The 18,417-nt window shown below is 42.7% G+C and overlaps 1 protein-coding gene across 1 annotated transcript in view; it reads left to right on the plus strand.

Moving 5' to 3' along the window:
- Positions 1–18,417, plus strand: part of KCNU1 (potassium calcium-activated channel subfamily U member 1) — a 122,535-nt gene that overhangs the window by 89,312 nt on the left and 14,806 nt on the right. The window contains 4 exon segments of the mRNA XM_053916742.1: positions 3,907–3,994; positions 7,259–7,483; positions 11,758–11,944; positions 18,117–18,188. Of these exon segments, the coding sequence (XP_053772717.1) occupies positions 3,907–3,994; positions 7,259–7,483; positions 11,758–11,944; positions 18,117–18,188 (572 nt within the window).

An 18,417-nucleotide genomic window follows, 5' to 3' on the forward strand; every position in this document is an offset into this window, starting at 1 on the left:
TGCTAATTGGGAGAAACCATGACCCAGCGCTGAAACCTACCTCACCTTCCTAATGGAGGCTTTTCTGCATGGTTTATTTTCTCGCTCATCAGGTGCCACCATTAGAAACCAAAGGCACATTGTCCTTCATTCATATTTGCCTTTAAGTGGTAGAATTCACACAGGATAAGTTGCTATGGCCATGGCAGAATAAAAGTTCTCTTCAGAATAGTTCCACAAAGCATAGAGGAAAGAGCCTGCCTTCCTCATCTGGGACATGTTCGAGCATGCGCTCACAGGACCTTGGCTTTGCATTGGAAAGCAGCCTGAAGAAAGGCAGTCGTCAGCAAAGACAGCGGGGGGCTTTGTTCACATGCTGCTCTACACATCCACAAGCATGCTGGCTGTAAAAGCTGTCTCACCCAGCACACTTGACCTATGGACTTTCAAAGGTGGATGTCAGGGACGTGACTCTGAGGGTATTTCAAGGTTCAATACCTCTTGGTTGATCCCAGGTGAAAGTACCACCACTCGTTGCTTCTGCAATAACAAACCTATCTTGTGACAAGTAAACCAACTCACCTTCATCCCAAATATGTCCTGTGGAGGGCCCTCTCAGATAATCCCCACCATGTTTCTTGCCAGCCTATCCACAGGGAGAGTGCCCTCACCGAGATACTTTGACCTGTGGTGAGGATATGGCTTTTCCTTCTGTCCTGAATGACCCGAATGGTGCCCTGTGGGTGCCTTTTCCTCCGAGAGCATCAGCCTTTGTGTTATAATCCCTGTTTCCAAGTTCTAAGACTGCTAATGCTGCACATTCTCACCGATGATTTATTAGTCTCTTTAGGAAGGTATATTTCTGCGAGGATCGTGTCATTTGCAAGACATATGGCAGGAGGGAGCTTTAGTTAAGGGATGGTGAACTAAATTGCATCAGGTTTTGCTTTGGCAAGGACACCAGATGGATGCCTTTATGATGAAGTGGGTCTCCTCCAGCCTTTTCTTTTACAAAGGTCTCCAACAGGTGTTTCCTCTAAGGCGTATCTGTTTTCCATAACATCAGAATGAAAAAAGAGATGAATGAAGAATGAAGAAAGCCGTCTGTGACAGCTTGTGTACATAGATCATACTTTTATTATGATAGAAAAGAAGTGTATGGTGAATGATTTGCTATTCTGAGTCAAGTTAAAATGTGCTTGGGAGAAGATTATCTTCCATTTGCCAAAAGGGCATTTAATTTTCGGATTAAAGACTCTTCATTCATTATGGTTGGGTGAGGGGATGGGGGATGGAGGAGAAGTGGGGAAAATCTAAAAGTGACCAGAAGAAAAGTTGCAGCAGTTGTTGCAGACTTGAGGACAGTGTGCAGAAATCCACCTCCCTAAAGGTAACTTGGGGCATTTTGGCAACACCTGAAAGTGTCTAGGAAACTACACTTGGAGAGAAAAGAAGGTTCTATGAATGAGTAACATAGTCAGTTCTTCAAATTCTGATATGATTCAAAATCAGACTTGGCCCCTAGATGTGTTGCCTTCAACAAGCTTGGCCTAAACCCATTACCATGGCCCTGTCCAGCACCGTTCAGAGAGCTTGTGTGACTCTTAGGATCCTAGGTTGGGTCTCATGAATCAGGAATATTTAAACCACCAAAAGACATGTTAATTTAAATGAGCAAGGTAACCCATTGTGGTCAAACTGACCTTGAGGCTTACATTAGAATATCTTCTGGCTAAGGAAATGATTAGAATCCTCTCAGTTTATAAATAGGTCTTAAAAGGAGCAGAAAATAAGGATTGCACGTAGGCCTTGGCTGATCTCACCAGCAATTAGCCTCTCTGCTGTTCTACACCCTTCCCTATGCCCCATCTTCCCACCCCAGCTTCTCTGTCTGAGCCTTTACCTCCTTACTGTAGGTCTGACATTTCAAGTTTTTCTGTCTGAAAACATATTATTTAAGATAGCAATTTAGAAACGAACCTGATTAAAAGAGAAAAAAATATGTATCATTATGTTGGGGCCTGAGATTTTGGGCCAGGTGGTGAGTAACAAGCTACATTAATTCACAGGAAAAACCCCTAACCCTTCCGCACGGAAAGCAATAGGTGGCATTGCTCCCAGGATGGACAGTAAAATCTCTCAGGAGATTGCTGTCATAAGCCATTGATTACCAGCGCTGAACCTAGTGTGAGACAGTATAGTGTGTCCCAAAAGGGGTTTCAAGGGATAGTAATAGGTATTTTAGAACAAGTAAATAACAAGCACATAAATAAAGAAATAAATAAAAAATAAGTAAGTACATAAGTAAATGTGGAAGTTTTTGTGGTGAAATAAGTGTGTGAAACACTGTATTATACAAATTTTATACAATTTTTTTTGCAAGGCTTTTCAGAACCTTCATATGCTAACGTGCAGTGTGGGTCTCAAAGAGGTGATACTTTTCTCAAAATGTATTGGACTGCAGAAAACAGTTCCTTAGAGCTTCTCCAGTTACTGGTGTTCCGAAAAACACGTTTTTTAGAAAAGGTGTTTGTGTTAAGATAAGATGGACTTGCGGTAGCAATCATGAAATCTCAGGGGCTTAGCACAACAGATGTGTATTTCTTGTTTGTGGTACATGTCCAACAGCAGTCAAGGTCAAGGAGGCCAGGGCATTCTCCTCCACATAGTCACTCTTGTACTCAGGCTGGTCATCTCTCCAGCAGGTGAGGAGAGCACCTAAAGAACAGCATGGGGGCTTTCACAATGTCAATCATCACTTCTCACATTTCATTGGCCAAATCAAATCATGTGGCCCCACCCAACTGCGCATATGTTAAGGAAGAAAATCGTTTGGATATTGTGAGCCCCAATAAACTCAGCCTGAGCATTATATTCAATGGCAGCTTTATAATTTCTTAGCTCTTAGACTCTTATCCACAAAATAAGTGGTGTTCTTTAAAGCCTCTGGCAGAGACAGAAGTGCTCACAAATATTTCAATTCCTCCCCATGTCCCTCATCCCCCTTAGAGTTAGCAGGAGCCATGTGACTAGTTCTGGCCAGCAATGCACGTGCCACTTTGGCCCAAGGTACTTAAAGCCCAGGCTCGATTCTCCAGTTTCTTTCTCTTCCCTTGTCTTAATGACTGAGGAGGGTAATAGGTCCTTCTGAGCCCTAAACTTTCTGTGGTTTCAAGAGTGGCCTTTATTCGCTAACAAGCACATATGCATTCCTGAGGTTATGTGTGAGATTTTTCAAAAGATTGTCTGGACCCTTTTTGGTGACTGAATATATTGCATGATGAACAGCCGTGCCTAGCTGCAGTGTGGCGTGATCACGTGGAGGGCTTTGCCAGGATTTAGATCAAGATGAAAGCAGAGTCTAGTCAGATGCAGGTCAGTTATGGAAGCTTTAAATAATGCAAAATGCATTTAATCAGTACGGACGCTTCGACAGACCCATAGGAAACACACTGAGAGGAGAGGGGAGGGAAACAGGCTAAGGAGAGATGCTACCCGTGACTCATCTCACGGCCTTTGAAACGTCGTATTCAGGGACACAAAGCAGCTCTCACGATTTCCCCCAAACAATAATGTCATCATGGTGGTCGCAAAACCAGGAGGAGGAATAACTTCCTTCAAAGCACATATTATCAAAGGTAAAAGGACCGGTGTGTCCGTTAAACAAACGCACAGGCCTGTGCACACACACAATCCTTGTGGCTTTTGCCCAGATTTAGCGTATCTTCAGCTGTGATGGAGTCCGGACATTCAGCTCCTGGTGTCCTTCAGACACAGACCTTTGGTCTGGAGTCTCAGAGGCCTGAGGTCACTCTCCTTGAGTTAGTCTTCACTTGGAGCTCAAGGCTTTCCCGAATTTCACGCCCTGGCTTTGTTGCACCAGAGCCCCAGACGTCCTCAGGCTAACTCTCCGTTCCTCCTGTTTAGGACTTTCCTCTACGACGATTCTGACTGTCTTGACAGCAGTGGCATGTTTCACTGGTGCAAAGCAACCCATTTGGAAAAGGTCGTTCTGGTAGGTGATCTTGCCCCGAATCTCACATAAAATTAAGCTCCTCGTAGTCATAAGTACCTGCCATTTCTCTTTGTAAACTATGAATTTTGAAGGAAAAACACACATCTAACCAGCCAGATGAATGGGTTTACAGGGTAACAGATGTGGCCTTTGGCAAAGACTATGTGGATAAAAATACTGGGATTTAAAACAATTAGATCAGATGCTTCAACTACTTCTTCCCTCCTTTAACAGTTTAGCTGAGTCAGTTATTCAGAATAATGTTCTCCTGAAACTTTGCTGTTTTGCTAGTAAATCTAATTTAAATACACCAGGGAAACCTACTATTTACAAGAACTCTGCAGTCTTTCCTTTTTAAAAAAGTATCAATAATTAACATTTTCTTAGTCTACTGGTTTTAAAGTTTGAATTTTCTATTGCAGTTTTTCTTAAAGCTGACTATATTTATACTTAACACATTAGTCAAGAATGTGTCTCCTAGATGGTTTCCCCCTACGACTTGGATGGATCCTCGTAGATATTAGAATCCTGTCCCTGTCTCTGTCCTCTCAAGATAATAAACTCAGCTCAATGAAATGCCAGCGACTAAGATGTTAAAAGCCTTATATCTTAATCCAAGCTCTGAAGCCTGCTTTCTGGATCCCCGTCGATTCTCATTTTCCAGAGTGAGGAACTCAAATATGATCTCTGCAGCTTGCCTTGCAAGCAGTAGTTGGTAAATTTAACTAACAAAAGTGATTGCTTGCCTATTGTATGAGCCCTATATAATTTTTTCATCTATGACTAATTAACACTTACATATTTTTTCGTGCTTTCCGAAATTATTTTAGTTCGCTTTTTTGTCACACACACACAAAATCCGTGTGCCCGTGTCCTGACAGAATACATTTCAGTTTTTGTGAAAGCATGATTGGTCATTGATGAGAAGCACAAAACCGTCAGAGCTGTCCCGTCAACTAGACTATTAGGGTCACTAAAACTCACCAATTTAGCAATCATAGCTTATTCTAAACTCAGCAAAATAAACCTCCACTGAGCAGGCAGCCAAACATGTTTTCAGTGGGACGGAAATCTTTAGAAATGTCAGGAAGATGACCGCAGATGAGAGCGTCCAGGAGACCAAGAAACGGAAATAGACGATGTTTTATTAGTTCATAGACAGGCTTCTATGGCAGGTACCCTCCTTATGGCACATGATGTGGGATGTAGGTCAGAACACCAGCTGAGTCTTTTGATAAGTATAGAAAGGCTTCTAGTTTAAGAAATTGTAAGAGTTTTGGAACTTGAGACCCTAGAGGAAAAATGTCCAGATTGTATTTGAAATAGGTTTAGTTTACAGAGGGTCAAGTAGAAGTGGTTGCTTTAAGTTACTTTGAACAAATAGTGCAACCTTCCCTTCCCCTTAAAGCCGCCATCTTTCTCAGTTGGGAGATAGCTTTGTGCCACAGATTCGTGGAAAAATTGCCTCTCTAGTTGTGCCCATTAATGCACTGTGCCGTGTATCACTTTTCTAATTGTTTAGTTTTCCTTAGAAGAGCAACTGTTGGACTTTAGGCACATTGTATTAAATACTGTTAGAGGCTTCATTATTCAAGTTAAAAATAATTGGATTAGCTAGAGATGATTATTCAGTGGATTTGGTTAAGATTCATATCACTCTCTAGGAAGGCTTTCCAGACAAGTAGCTTTATTTCCCCTCTCAGGGCGATTCCCTTTGGGGAGTATTTCCCAGTATATGCTAATCTGACACACTAGAATCGTTGAGATGTCAGATGTAACTATTTATCCTGTTAGATTTCCTCAGCCCCTTTTCACAGAAGCTTGCCGTTTCGCCCAGCTGAGGACTGGCACGAGGGAGAATGGATCTACCTCTTTGAAACATTCTGAGTCTTCATGTGCTCGGGAATGAAAAACACACAAAATACATGGCGTGCTTTTAAATACTTTTAATTTGTTGCCTCCCATCTTCCAGGGGTTCTCCTCTGAAAATCTAGGAATTCTTTAAGAATCTGATTTGATTAATAGTTAATGATTTGAACACTGTATTTTCAATATATTGTTTAGTTTCCACAACAGAAGTAACTTCTATGTATTTTTAACCCGTTTAAACTTAAAGTCAGGGAGTTTAACCACTTTGTCCTTACTCATCCAACTAATAGCAAAACCAGAATACAAAGCCAGGTTCAGGACTTGCTCAGCTCCATCCCAGCTCCAGAGAGGGAACAGTGGCTCATTTCTTTAAAGAAGTCATACAAAGATTTGAAATAAGTTTCCTTCAGGAATACTTTTACTTTTTTAAAAAGTTACATTTATCATTTCAAAGAGTCTCTATGAATGTGGGGAAAACCTATTCTAAACCTTTATCATGTGTATTATTTTGTTTCAAATTAGAGCTATAAGGGAGATGTTAACAGTTGACAATGCTGATAATAGTATGAGACATATTCAAATATTTGGGATCAAATGGAATTTTTAATTTCTTTGGTGCACTTTCCATGAAGAATGATTTTTTCAACTGTGGGAAGTCTATGGAATCAGCTCAGTTCTTGTAAAAGCATGAGCGATCATCTGATGAGAAGCACAGAACCGTCAGAGCCATCCCATCAACTATGAGACTATTAGGGTAGCGGCAACTCACCACATCAGCAATTGTGTCTCATTCTAAACTAAGACAAATAGTTATTAAATATAAGTATTAGTTTGGACCGTGTGAACTTGCCAATATTCAACCATTTTGGACCCATCAAAATGTAATTTTATATGGCTCAAACTAATATGTTTTTTCATACATACGAAAATCCGCTGAAAACTGTAACCTGTTTGCAGCTTGATGCAATTCTCAGGGCTCACGGAAGGCATAAAGGTAGCGATGGAATCGGAATGTTTTAGTTTGTCGTTGAGTCTCACTATAGCACATACAAGGCTAAACACATACGATGAAACTGAGGGATATTTTCCCCATTTGGTTCATTGATTTCGCACTGAACTGCGGAATGATGCTGATTTAAGTTTTAATTGATGCACTCCAGGCTAATAGAAAACTTAAAAAGTGAAATAAGAAGGAACTCCACAAAAAGGTCAGGAGTATAATTGCCCTACTCTGAATAAGTCCATTTTTACAAGCAGTTTCCAGAGCCCTGTTATCTTTATGGACGTGCCCCTGTGGGTGGGCCTAGGAGAGCTGGGGTGAGAGGAAGGAGCCCTCTCTGAGGGGCTCTTACCTTGTTTCTGAAAATGACCAGATTCTGGCATACTTATGCCTAGAGACGGACTGACAAGTCAAAACATGAGTTTCGGAACCACATTGTAGCGTGTATCTTTGGAGACGCCCACTCCACCCTGATGGGGCTTCGGAATTTTGTAATGCCCCTGAGAGCTAGCAACTACACCCAGCAGGAGCTGAAGGACATCGTGTTCATCGGGTCTCTGGATTATCTGCAGAGAGAATGGCGCTTTCTCCGGAATTTTCCCCAGATATACATTCTGCCTGTAAGTATGACATAAGGGATAGTAAGTATTTATAATGATAATAATAACACAAACCATACTAACATTACTGCTCCTATTAGCTTGCAGTTATATAGTGGTACCAGAAGCTGCTCTATGCATTTTTACATATACTATTTCATTTAACCTTCAAAATACCCCTGTGAGGTCGATTTTAAAGATGTTGAACTTTAGGCATGGAGAAAGTAAGTAGCCTGTCCAAGTTAACACAGCAGGTAAATAGCAGGGACTTACATCCAGACAGTATGCTCAGGAGCCGCTGTGTTTGATCTTTATAACCATGCTTCACGGTCTTCACATCAATGAGTGTTTCTCTGCATTTCTGAATCGGATTCTGACTGAATGTCCAAACCTCAGCTGACACCGGCCAGCCTTTATGCTCTGACTTTCTCATATTTCCTGGAGATACATCTTTTCTGGAGCACGTGATGCCATATGGTCCTTGATGGATGTCTGAGAAGGAGGAACTGAGTTTATATTTCTGAGAAGTGGGTCCATTATGCATATGTGGCATTAGGGTTGTAATTGTATTTGCTCTGATCCCTCATAGGTCTGTATCCCGTTATTGCCACCATTACTCTGAAATTTAAAAAACAAAACAAAACATTATGTGTAGTGTGAAATGCACCAAAGCATTGACTTTTTATGAAAGAATGCCGGTAATATGTAAAGAATATTTTTCAAACTTCAAATATTCTCTCAAGAATTTCATTTGCTTTTGTAAAAAGCTACTGTAAGTTCCTCCTCACCACTCCCTTACTTTAGTTCAAAGAAAGAAAGAAAAGAAGCCCAGAATTCTCCTGACGCAGCTAATGTGAGAAATTACCTAGCTTCCAGTCAAGATGGCAGTGAAGGCAGACACAACTCACTTCTTTGCACAGTCACATCCAAATTACAACTAAAATATAGAACAGCCAGCACTCAGAACTGTCAGAAGTCGAGTTGCATGAAAGTCTGACAACTATGGAATTAAAGAAAACACCTCCATCCAGACTGGTAGGAGGGGCACAGACACAGAACAGGCTGGTCCCATACCTGTATATGGTGGATAAAAATTCAGGAGGGATATCTCAAGAGTGAGGAGTCCCAACCCCACATCAGGTCCCCCAGCCCAGGGTTCCAGTGTCAGAAAGATAAATCCCCACAACTTCTGGCTGCATAAACCAGCAGGGATTGAGTTGATGGAAGAAACTTCTGGAGCTCCAAGCAGTTCCTCTTAAAGAACCCCCACACAGACTCACCTACTCGAACTCGCTCCAGCAGCAGGATGGCAGCCTGAAAGGCACCAGTAGCATACTGGTGGAAACTGAAGTGTCTGGCATGAAGTCAAGCAGAAGCCATTGTACTTTTTCTAGACCCTTCCCACACAGAGTCAGCAAGCTGGTGCCATATCTGAGACTCCATCAACCTGGCTAACACTGTTTGAGCTGCCTTGGAGATCCCCAGAGACACTGCCCCACCCAACATATGGGCCCACCCATGCTGTTTTTCCATATGAATGGCTGGTCTTTTCTCATGCTTCACAAGTTCCTAAACCCTCTCAAGCAAGCAACAGCTGGCTTCAGTGAGCCCCAGGCCTGGCACTAGCAGCAGCCAGCCTAGATTTATAGCTTCACCTGGGAATCTCCAAGCCCATCACAAGTAGCAGCCATCTCAGATGGCTTTATAACTTAGTCAAGGTGGCCCCTGGCAAAACACAGGTGGGGGCTGGCCTTGGCCTTCACCACCTAGGAAACCTCAATGCCAGCATGCCCAGTGGACAGCTACAGAACATATTGGAGCACCACCACCCTGCCCCTACATAGGTGATCCTCCACAAAGGATGGAGGTTGGAGGTCACTGGTGATAGCCAACCCTTGCAGCTGACTGGCCCTGATAAATCCCTCCCATTGATCTGCCAACAGCAACCAAGGTTCAACTACAAGAGGAGGGTGTACTCAGCCCACACAAAGGGTGCACCTCCAGTACCCAACTTGGGTGATAAGGGAGGCTGTGCCACTGGGCCGTACGGGACACCTACGAAATTAGGCCTCACTACCAAGACATGGAATCAAAGCAGCTCTGACTAATACATAAAAACAAACACAGGGAGGCTGTCAAAATGAAGAGACAAAGAATAATGGCCCAAGTGAAAAAACAGGTTAAAACTCCAGAAAAACAGCCAAACAAAATGGAGATAAGCAATCTATGAGATGCAGAGTTCAAAACACTCATTATAAGGATGCTCAAGAAACTTAATGAGGACCTCAGCAGCATAAAAAAGATACAGTCAGAAATGAGGGATACACTAATTATAATAAAGAACAATTCACAGGGAAATAACAGTAGAATGGATGATGCGAGAATCAAATCAAGAATTTGAAACATAAGGTAGCAAAAAACAACCACACAGAACAACAAAAAGAAAAAGAATCCAAAAATTGAGGATAGTATAAGCAACCTCTGGGACAACTTCGAGAGGTCCAACATTGGCATCGTAGGGGTGTCAGAAGGAGAATAGGAAGAGCAAGAAATTGGAAATCTGTTTGAAAAAATAATGAAGAAAACTTCCCAGATTTGGTGAAGGAAATAGACATGCAAATCCAGGAATCACAGAAAGTCCCAATTATGATGGATAAAAGGAGGCCCACTCCAAGACATATCATAATTAAAATACCAAAGGTTAAAAATAAAGAGAGAATGTTAAAACAATAGGAGAAAAGAAGTTAGTTATCTACAGGATAGTTCCCATAAGGCTATCATCTGATTTCTCAAAAGAAAATTCACAGGCTAGAAGGGATTGGCAAGACATATCCAAAGTCATGAAATGCAGAGAACTACAGCCAAGATTGCTCTACCCAGCAAAACTGTCACTTAGAATCAAAGGGCAGTTGAAGAACTTCCCAGACAAGGAAAAAACTAAAGGAGTTCATCATCACCAAATCATTATTATATGAAATGTTAAAGAGATTTAAGAAAAAGAAGATCAAAACTATGAACAATAAAGTGGCAAAAGTACATATCTATCAACAATTGGATCTAAAAAATAAACTCAGCAAACAAGAAGAACAGAGACAGAGTCATGGATATGGAGAACGTTTTGATGGTTGCCAGATGAGAGAGGGTGTGGGTGAATAGGTGAAGAGGTGATGGGATTAAGAAGTACAAACAGGCCCTGGATGGTGGTGTTCAGTGGATTGAGTGTGGCCTGAGAACCAACAGGTCGCTGGTCAGATTCCCAGTCAGGGCATATGCTTGGGTTGCAGGCCAGGTTCCCAGTTAGGAGCGTGCGAGAGGCAGCTAATTGATGTATCTCTTGCACATCCATTTTCTCTCCCTCTCTTCCTCCATCCCTTCCCCTCTCTCCAAAAATAAATAAATAAAATCTTAAAAAATAATAAGAAGTACAAACAAGTAGTTACAGAATAGCCATGGGGATGTAAAGTACAGTATAGGAAATAGAGTAGCCAAAGAACTTCTATGCAATGACTTGTGGACAGGAACAATGGTGGAAGGATTGCTTGAGGGAGTGGTGAGGTCTAGGTGGAGGGGGACGAAGGGGGAAAAATCAGGACAACTGTATTAGCATAATCAATCAAATATAATTTTTAATATATTTATTGATTATGCTATTACAGTTGTCCCATTTCACCTCCTTCACTCCACTCCATCCTACACATCCCCTCCCTCCCACATTCCCCCCTATAGTTCATGTCCATGAATCATCAATCCAATATATTAAAAAAAGAAATTACCAGTATTCGAATCTAAGATACCTGAAGGCAGGGTCAGCTTTCCCTATTTTTCTACCAACGGAAGGAATCAACCACCACTTCGCCAGTTAATCTGGAGAGTACAAGAGGGATCGGCTAGAAGTGAAACTGTGAGGATACAAAATTTACCTTTAGAACCATAACTTCTCTTTCTCTGATTTTTGTTTCCCTCACCACCGTTTCCCTCCCTCATTTCTCTTCTCCCACTTCAGTTATTTAAATGGATTTAGGCTTCCCACTCTCTAACCTCCTTTGTCTTATCCAGATTTGTTCTTGGGAAAGGGTCTGTGAAATGTAGCCACACTAAGGTATTAATGATTGATTGATTGATTGATTGATAAGGCTAAATGTGTCAGAGATCAAATAACAAAATCTTAAAACCAAGTGAGTGAAGGCTGGTTTGGCTCAAAAATAGTTATCACCCACAAAGACCCACCACCATGAGCCATGACGTAAACTCTGCCCATCTGAGAAGTCTCTCCTCTACCTGGCTTTCTCCATTAGGGATCTGCACTCTTTGCTGGAGACCTCCACGCAGTCAACATAGAGGAGTGTGCCATGTGCGCGGTCTTATCCTCCCCATCCACATCGTCGGGCAGCCAGACTCTGGTAGACACAGAGACCATCATGGCCACCCTCAACGTAGGGTCCCTGCGGATAAGCTGCTGTGCCCCGACGCCCTCGGAGCCAGGTAAGAACAACAGCCTGACAGGAAGAGGCTAAGGAGAATGGACCGAGGAAAGAGATTTAACTCCTCTCTCAAATACTTGAATCATGGGGAGGAGTAGTGGACAGTTTAGTCCTTGGGAATCCTAGAAAGTCAACTGAAAAATGATTTCCATCTTCTAAGCAGAATGCATGTAACAGTTGTTCCCATTAGAATTGCAAGCGCTAATGTTGTTACTAATCAAATATCAGTGAAGATAGCACTTGGAATATTATTATAATTAATAGCAGGTATTATTATCAATGAAATTCTCATTAGATCTTGTAAATGTTCAAGTTATTATTCTTAGTTTCATGGTTGAGAGAATGAAGTATAATTCTCTCTTATTCTTCAAGATGCTTTCAATATATGAATTTTACAATATTATCTCTAAAGTCTCTTCCAACTTCCATAGACGAAAAATGTCATAACTCAACCTCAGATTGGAGAGGGAGTGAGAAGCGGAGATATCTCCAGGATGGGGATCATGCCTTTTCCTCCTGTGTATCCTCTCAGTGCCTTGCACAGTTATGGGTCACTCATTCAACGCTTACCGTATTTACTGAATTGAAGCAAACGAGCCAGTGAGCGGGACTCGTGAGCAGTTTTTACACATCTCCTGTGCCCAAAATGTGCTTGACATAAATTCCCACTACAAAACTGGTTTCTCTTCTCCACTCCCTACATAGGAAAAGACTTACATATTAGTCTATTTCTAAAAACTGACTGCTGGCCACCAAACCTAATATGAAAGCACTCTTACTGAAGAATTTTCTGTATCTGAAGCAGATTTTCCATTCCAGTAAATCATGATTGGAGTTCCCTGGATCCAGCATTTCCCTTGGGGATGTGGATTCTCTGGGTCAAGATCAGGTGCTCAGTCCTCTGGCCACATAGCCGCTGACTACAGCTATTCTACTTTGCATGGAGCTTGGGAGGTCAGATGTTGAAGGCTTTGCAAGGCTTTCATGATTATGGATGTGGATTAAAATGGTCATGAGTCAAACTGGGAAACCGAAAGAACTCTCTCTGACCCCTAAGCACTGTTGCTAGGTGGAAAAATATGATGTTCTTGGGACAAGGGGATAAACAAGTAATCTAGTCTAATCTTCAGTATGTGAACTAAGCCAGCTATGTGACATACCCTCACTAAGCAATCAAACACCACTCAGCACCCAGGGTTTTAGGGTGTTTTGCAAAGCAGAACTAGAAGCAAAGCATATCATGTATGTCAAAGTACACTGAAAATCCGGACTAAGGAAGTGGGAGCCATACCTCTGCTGAGAACATCTGAAGATCCATAAAAATGTTGTTGTGTTCTGCACATTAAATCCTTAGGTCAGCAGTTAGGGTCACTTAGATTTACCCAGGATTTGTGGGTGGTGCATATGTGAGTATGGTGTGGGAGGAGTGAGGGGTGAGGGTGTGGTGTGTGTCAGTATATGTATGTGTGGGTGCCTGTGTGCATCGTGTTTGCACACATCACTTCTGTAACTGGGCGGAGAAGCAGTATTCACTCTGAAGGCAGTATCACCAACATGCAAATGGAAATGCCCACTCAATAAAAGTCTGGATAAACTGACAACATCATAAGCCACCTACGTAATCGTCTGGGTGATTTGTCCTCCCTATAATTAGTTTATAATCTTACATCCTATATAAACTAAAAAGATAGAAACCTATGATTTTAATTCTGGTTTCCTTTATATGTAGTGATTTTCATCCTTCCAGTTATTCACTCAACAAAAATATATTGATTCTGTATGATGTCTCATGTGCTCTGTTACAGGCTGGAGGGTTGCCCTGAACAGAGGAACTGGCTGGATTGGTAGAAGGAGGTAGAGGAGAGAGGAGGAAAGGACTGGAAAGGAGGAAGAGAAAATAAAGGAATGTCAAATACACGGGTGGGCACAAGTAGGTTTACAGTTGTGAGTGCACAGAGCAGTTTATTCTTGTGTTATTATTTACTAATTACTGTATTATTCATTTGCATAACACGTGTAAACCTAATTTTGCCCTTGTCTATTTGAATCATCATGAAGCATGTATAGGTTCTACCCCAAAGATAAAAGGGAAACTTTAGAGAAAAATTATTGTGTAGGCCTGGCACCATTTTTTTATGGATGCCATACCCACCTGGGTGGTGGGGAAATGTAAGTCCAGATGGGCTCTGCTGAGCAACCTAACAGAAGTCAGCCCGTCTGCTTATCTGGTGCCATAGCATCAGCAAAGCCACCTTCTGAGCACAGAATAGCAAAGGACCGTCACTCAGAAACCTCCCCAGTTACTCTAGCATTATAGGACTCTACCTGAAGTTTGTACACCGAAATCCCCAGTCTGCAGAGAAGCCTGTTCGGCTCTCTGAACCCCCCCCGTCCCATTTCATGGTAATACCCTCTTGCACCACATGAAGTGGAGATGGGAGCGCCCATCTACAAGAGTTAACAGTGTAAAGGACTGTGAAATTCTGCCTCTGAGGTAGAAAATGCCTCTCCCGCTGAGCACCAGGGTAAGGTGAGCTGATGGGCAGCTTCCTTTCCCTTTCTCTAGGACAGTGGCTCTCTATAAGGGGCACTTTTGTCCCCAGCAATCATCTGACAGTGTCTGGAGAAATTTTGCTTGTCACAGCTTGGGAGAATGCTACTGGTGTCTAGTGGGTTAAGGTTAGAGAAGTTGCCAAACACCCTACTATGCACAGGACAGCCCTACACGATAAAAGACTTTTTGGCTCAAAATGTCAATAGTACTGAGATCAGAAATCTTATCTGATGAGTCTTTTCAGGGATCAGTGGGCTTTTCTACATCTTCACAGCCATGATAAACTTACACATGAAGCCCACATGGTACCACCAGGCTATTCCACCAGTGATTCCCCAACGGATGGTGGGGGCATGGGGACAGCACAGGGAGGAATCTCCAAAGGACCCTAAGAAAGCTGACCCCCTGGACATCTCCATGGAAACCTTTAGGGTTTTCAGTGATGCTCTAACTGCTGCCCTGTCACATCACAAGGAGAACAGGTTGGAAAACCTAGGGACTGAACTAAATAATCTGCGGCATAGTCTAAACATATAACAGTAATTAAGTCTGACAACTTAATATGCTACTGAAATTTAAATGTACAGTTGCAATCTGCAATTAAGCACTCTTTTGTAATAGCACCCTGCCAGCCTACAAGATTTCAGGTATAATACTGTGTACTATTAGCTAACAAAAATATTGACACTGGTAAATGTACCCAGGCTATGATCTGAACATATTCAAATTAACCATTGCTCCCCAAGAATGGATGGAAGTAAGGCAGAAATTCAGTTACTCTCCTGCAGCTGGTGTTAGAAGCAGATACTTAAGCGTCTCTTCAGCTGGTGTGGACATGTGTGTATCCAATAAGAACATTTAACTTCGAAAGTCAGGATAATCCAAGCCTTTTCTAGAGGAACTGGAATCAGAAAGTGGGGGTCCCAAGGAGGATTGCCCCTTTGTGGGGATCTGAACTAAATATTTCACTGAAAATGCCAGCCAAACCTTGTGTATTTTAAAAGGGCTTTTAAAAGGGCTGCAGAGTGGCCCTAAAAAGGGCATGGGCTTTGAAGTTGGTGCTGATCGGGGGTTTGAAAACCCATCCATCATTTACAAGCCATTTAATCTTGGACAAGGTACGTAAACTGAGTCAGTTTCTTCAAAGGTGACTCAGTTATGTTGATTCACAGATTCGTCCTGACCATGGTATAATTCTTATTTCCCTACAGCTTCTCCTGCTCACAGGAGCCAGAGGGATCTTTTACAAATGTTTATCAGATCATGTCAGTTCCAGTAGGGAGTTTGAATTTCCTCCCACCTCATCCTGTTTATACTGGCTCTTTCCTGCCCTGGGTCCCTTATCCCGTTTCTTTACTGGGATGGCTTTTTCTCGCCTCTCAGGACTCCGTTCCAAGTCAGAGAGGCCTCTCTTCAAACCCCAATTAAAGGCATCCCATCGACTCAATCACAGTACTCATCACTGTCTGAGAATATTTTGTAATTTTGTACTTGCAACATGTGGCATGTAGTTGGGGCAGAGACGTCCACAGTCCTAGTGTGGAGCAGATACTCTTAAAATTTGTAGAAGGGAGAAAGGAAAGAAGGCAGGAAAGGGACATGCAGCAGGTGAAGCATCTTCTGAGGATAAAGCAGAATCTTAGTTCCCCCAGGGCTTCCAGCATTATGGAAATCCCACAGCTTAAGGTATTCAGGTTCATCACGACCACGGTTCACCAGGGAGTGAGGGTGTCTGAGCTCTAGCTGTTCATGTTCACCTTCCTTTTTTTTTCTTTTACTGAGGTAACGGGTTTGTAACACATGTTTCAGGTGTACCACATAATTCAGTATCTGTATGCATTACGGCAGGCTCAACGCCAAAATCTGCTTCTATTTCTCACCACACATTTGACTCCCCTTCCCCATTTGCCCTCCCCACCCGCCTCCCCCTGCGGTGACCACCAGTCTGCTGTCTGTATCTGTGAGTTTGTTTTTGTTTTGTTTGTTCATTTGCTTCTTTCTGTCGTTGTTTTGGGACTCTTCTGTTTTGTATTCTACAAATGGGTGGATTCCTATGATTTTTGTCCTTCTCCACCTGACTCACACCACTTAGCATAATTCTCTCAAAGTCCAATCTTCCTCCTAAACAGCCGTGTGAACAAAGTTAGCCCTCCGGGCTTCCATCTCCTCACCCAAATTCCGAAGGGCACGGCCAGCTCTGACTGTAAACCACATGTGTTGGGCTCTTCCTGTGCATTTTTAGTTTTTGCCCTGAATCCTCCCTGAAGCATGACTCATAATTTTTGTGACTATCAGAAATATATTCACCTCTTCTCTGCATAACACGAACTGGCCGCTTCACTGAGTATTTCTTGGTGAGATGGAAGAGGTGGTATATATTGCAGTGCACGGCATGCTGTCTGACAGTAACCTCCCTTTGGGTTTACTCTTTTCTCCTGTCGCTGTCTCGGTGGCCAGAGCTCCCACAGCCCTCCTTTGGTCTGTCTCAGGCCATCTTACCTGCCTGCTCACTCCATTCATTCTGCACCTCACTCTCCCACCCTACCACTTACCTGGCTCAGGAAACAGAGGGCTCTCCAAATACTTCACCCTCTTTCCAAGGCAGCATGGTATTTTAATTAGAAGCAGAATTTTAACTTTTCCAGAATTTTTGCTCTGTTACATAGTATTCTCAGAAAAGTTACAAAGGTAACCAGCAATTTTAAAGCACAACTTCGGATGAGATAACTGGGTGTGTGGGTGTGTGCGTTTGTTTCTTAACTGGACTTCAGCTTCCCTTTTCTTTCTTTACATTTTTTAGTTTAACTTGGAGACCAAACTCTGGTGTCATGCTTGTTTTTGAAAGTCCATAGTTCACTACCTGATAAGGCGCTTTCGGGCCCGTGCTGTGCGCCGGCTCTCTTTTGGAGTCAAGGCTCACAGAGGTAAATGAAGGGCCTCCCCTCCCATGCAGGGAAATCTGTCTGTAAATTGAACACAAAGGGCGGAGGTGCTGGATGACAGCACATCTCCGTCTTTAAGGAACTCCCAAGGCATTCTGGGCTGGAGCAGGCCAGCCAGAGATGGGAGGCAGCCCGTTCTGCCGAAGAAGAAAGAAGGTGTGAGTAATGTCTCCACCCAGATAAGAAGTCGGAGAGGCAGGTGGCTCTATCAGCCAGAAGCCAGTTGCAATTTTTCCAAATGCATGGATGGGACAGTGCCGCCTATTTATTCATCGTTTCCTAAAAGTTCTACAAGCAAATGGATGTGGTTAGAGGCACTGCCTGCCTGAGCCATTGCCCAGCACCACCACACCATGCAGAACAATCATGTTGCTTGTGATGTCAACACACAAGTACTGGGAGAGCTTTACCTTTTACTGTAATTCATTTGAAGTGCCATTTAGAAAAAAAAACATATGTGCACACACACACACACACACAAACTGTGTCTCAAAATGGGATGCTGAGGACGCTCACATTCCTCTGAATACAGAAAAGGATTTGGGATTTGGGCATGAGAGGAACTTTCCAAAGACAAAGCACCAAGTTACAAGGTGTACTTCTATATCCGTATCGTATTTGCAAGCCACTTTGTTTGCATTTATCAATCTGTTTCGTTCTCTGTTGTCTGTCTACAGAGTTGATGTTACAGAGCTTCGAGGGAGCTGGGAGCTCAAAATACCGAAGAGTCCCCATCCTCACTGAACTGAGTAAGTTCTGTTTCAAGGACAAAACTCAAGGGAGAAATCTGTATGATCCCTAACTGATGCCCCATGTTTCTTTTTAAAATCCACCATCCAAAGCCTGGAGAAACAGAATGGAACCCAGAGAGCATTAAGTGCTTGATGGGACGTTACACTGGGCTTTTACCCGATTGGCCACATCATCTGGCAGAGGGTGTCAGGGTGCAGGAATGCCATCTGCCTTCTCTACTCTTCC

Source organism: Desmodus rotundus, chromosome 13 (genome assembly GCF_022682495.2).
Source record: "Desmodus rotundus isolate HL8 chromosome 13, HLdesRot8A.1, whole genome shotgun sequence".
In the NCBI taxonomy this organism is placed as follows: Eukaryota; Metazoa; Chordata; class Mammalia; order Chiroptera; family Phyllostomidae; genus Desmodus; species Desmodus rotundus.